At 54.6% G+C, this 357-nt stretch overlaps 1 protein-coding gene across 1 annotated transcript in view; it reads left to right on the top strand.

The window, feature by feature from the left end:
• The first annotated feature begins 238 nt into the window (after positions 1 to 238).
• Positions 239 to 357, top strand: part of MOXD1 (monooxygenase, DBH-like 1) — a 51,803-nt gene continuing 51,684 nt past the window's right edge. Inside the window, exon 1 of the mRNA XM_009319131.1 lies at positions 239 to 289. Within this exon, the coding sequence (XP_009317406.1) occupies positions 239 to 289 (51 nt within the window). The remainder of the gene's footprint in view (positions 290 to 357) is intronic.

The raw sequence follows: 357 nt of genomic DNA, 5'->3' as shown, positions 1-357 counted from the left end.
GAGTGCCAGCCTTTCTCTTTCGTTTAAACATGAACAAAACACAATTCAAACAGCATAACTTCATTTTAAAACTGATTTCGTACTGCTTGGAGCTTTCAAGGGCCAATACAAGGACTTCTTGTGGACCACGACTTTCCCGTTTTGGGGGCTATGCTGTCTTGCCTTTCCGTCCAGATTTGCAGGGGGCTGGGGAACGTTCCTCCAAAACCATCTCTCTGATCTTTACTTTCCTACCGAAATGGCGGTGGCGGTGCGCGGAGGGGAAGTGGATGCAGCTTCTCTTACGGGTGTACCGGGGACCGCATGGCCAGGCTGGCCCAGGGAAGGGGGCACCGGGGGGGGGGGCGGGGGGGGCAA

This window comes from Pygoscelis adeliae, unplaced genomic scaffold (assembly GCF_000699105.1).
Source record: "Pygoscelis adeliae isolate BGI_AS28 unplaced genomic scaffold, ASM69910v1 Scaffold172, whole genome shotgun sequence".
Lineage (NCBI taxonomy): Eukaryota > Metazoa > Chordata > Aves > Sphenisciformes > Spheniscidae > Pygoscelis > Pygoscelis adeliae.
The sequence above is the reverse complement of the archived record's forward strand: the minus strand, read 5'-3'. Positions and strand labels throughout refer to the sequence as shown.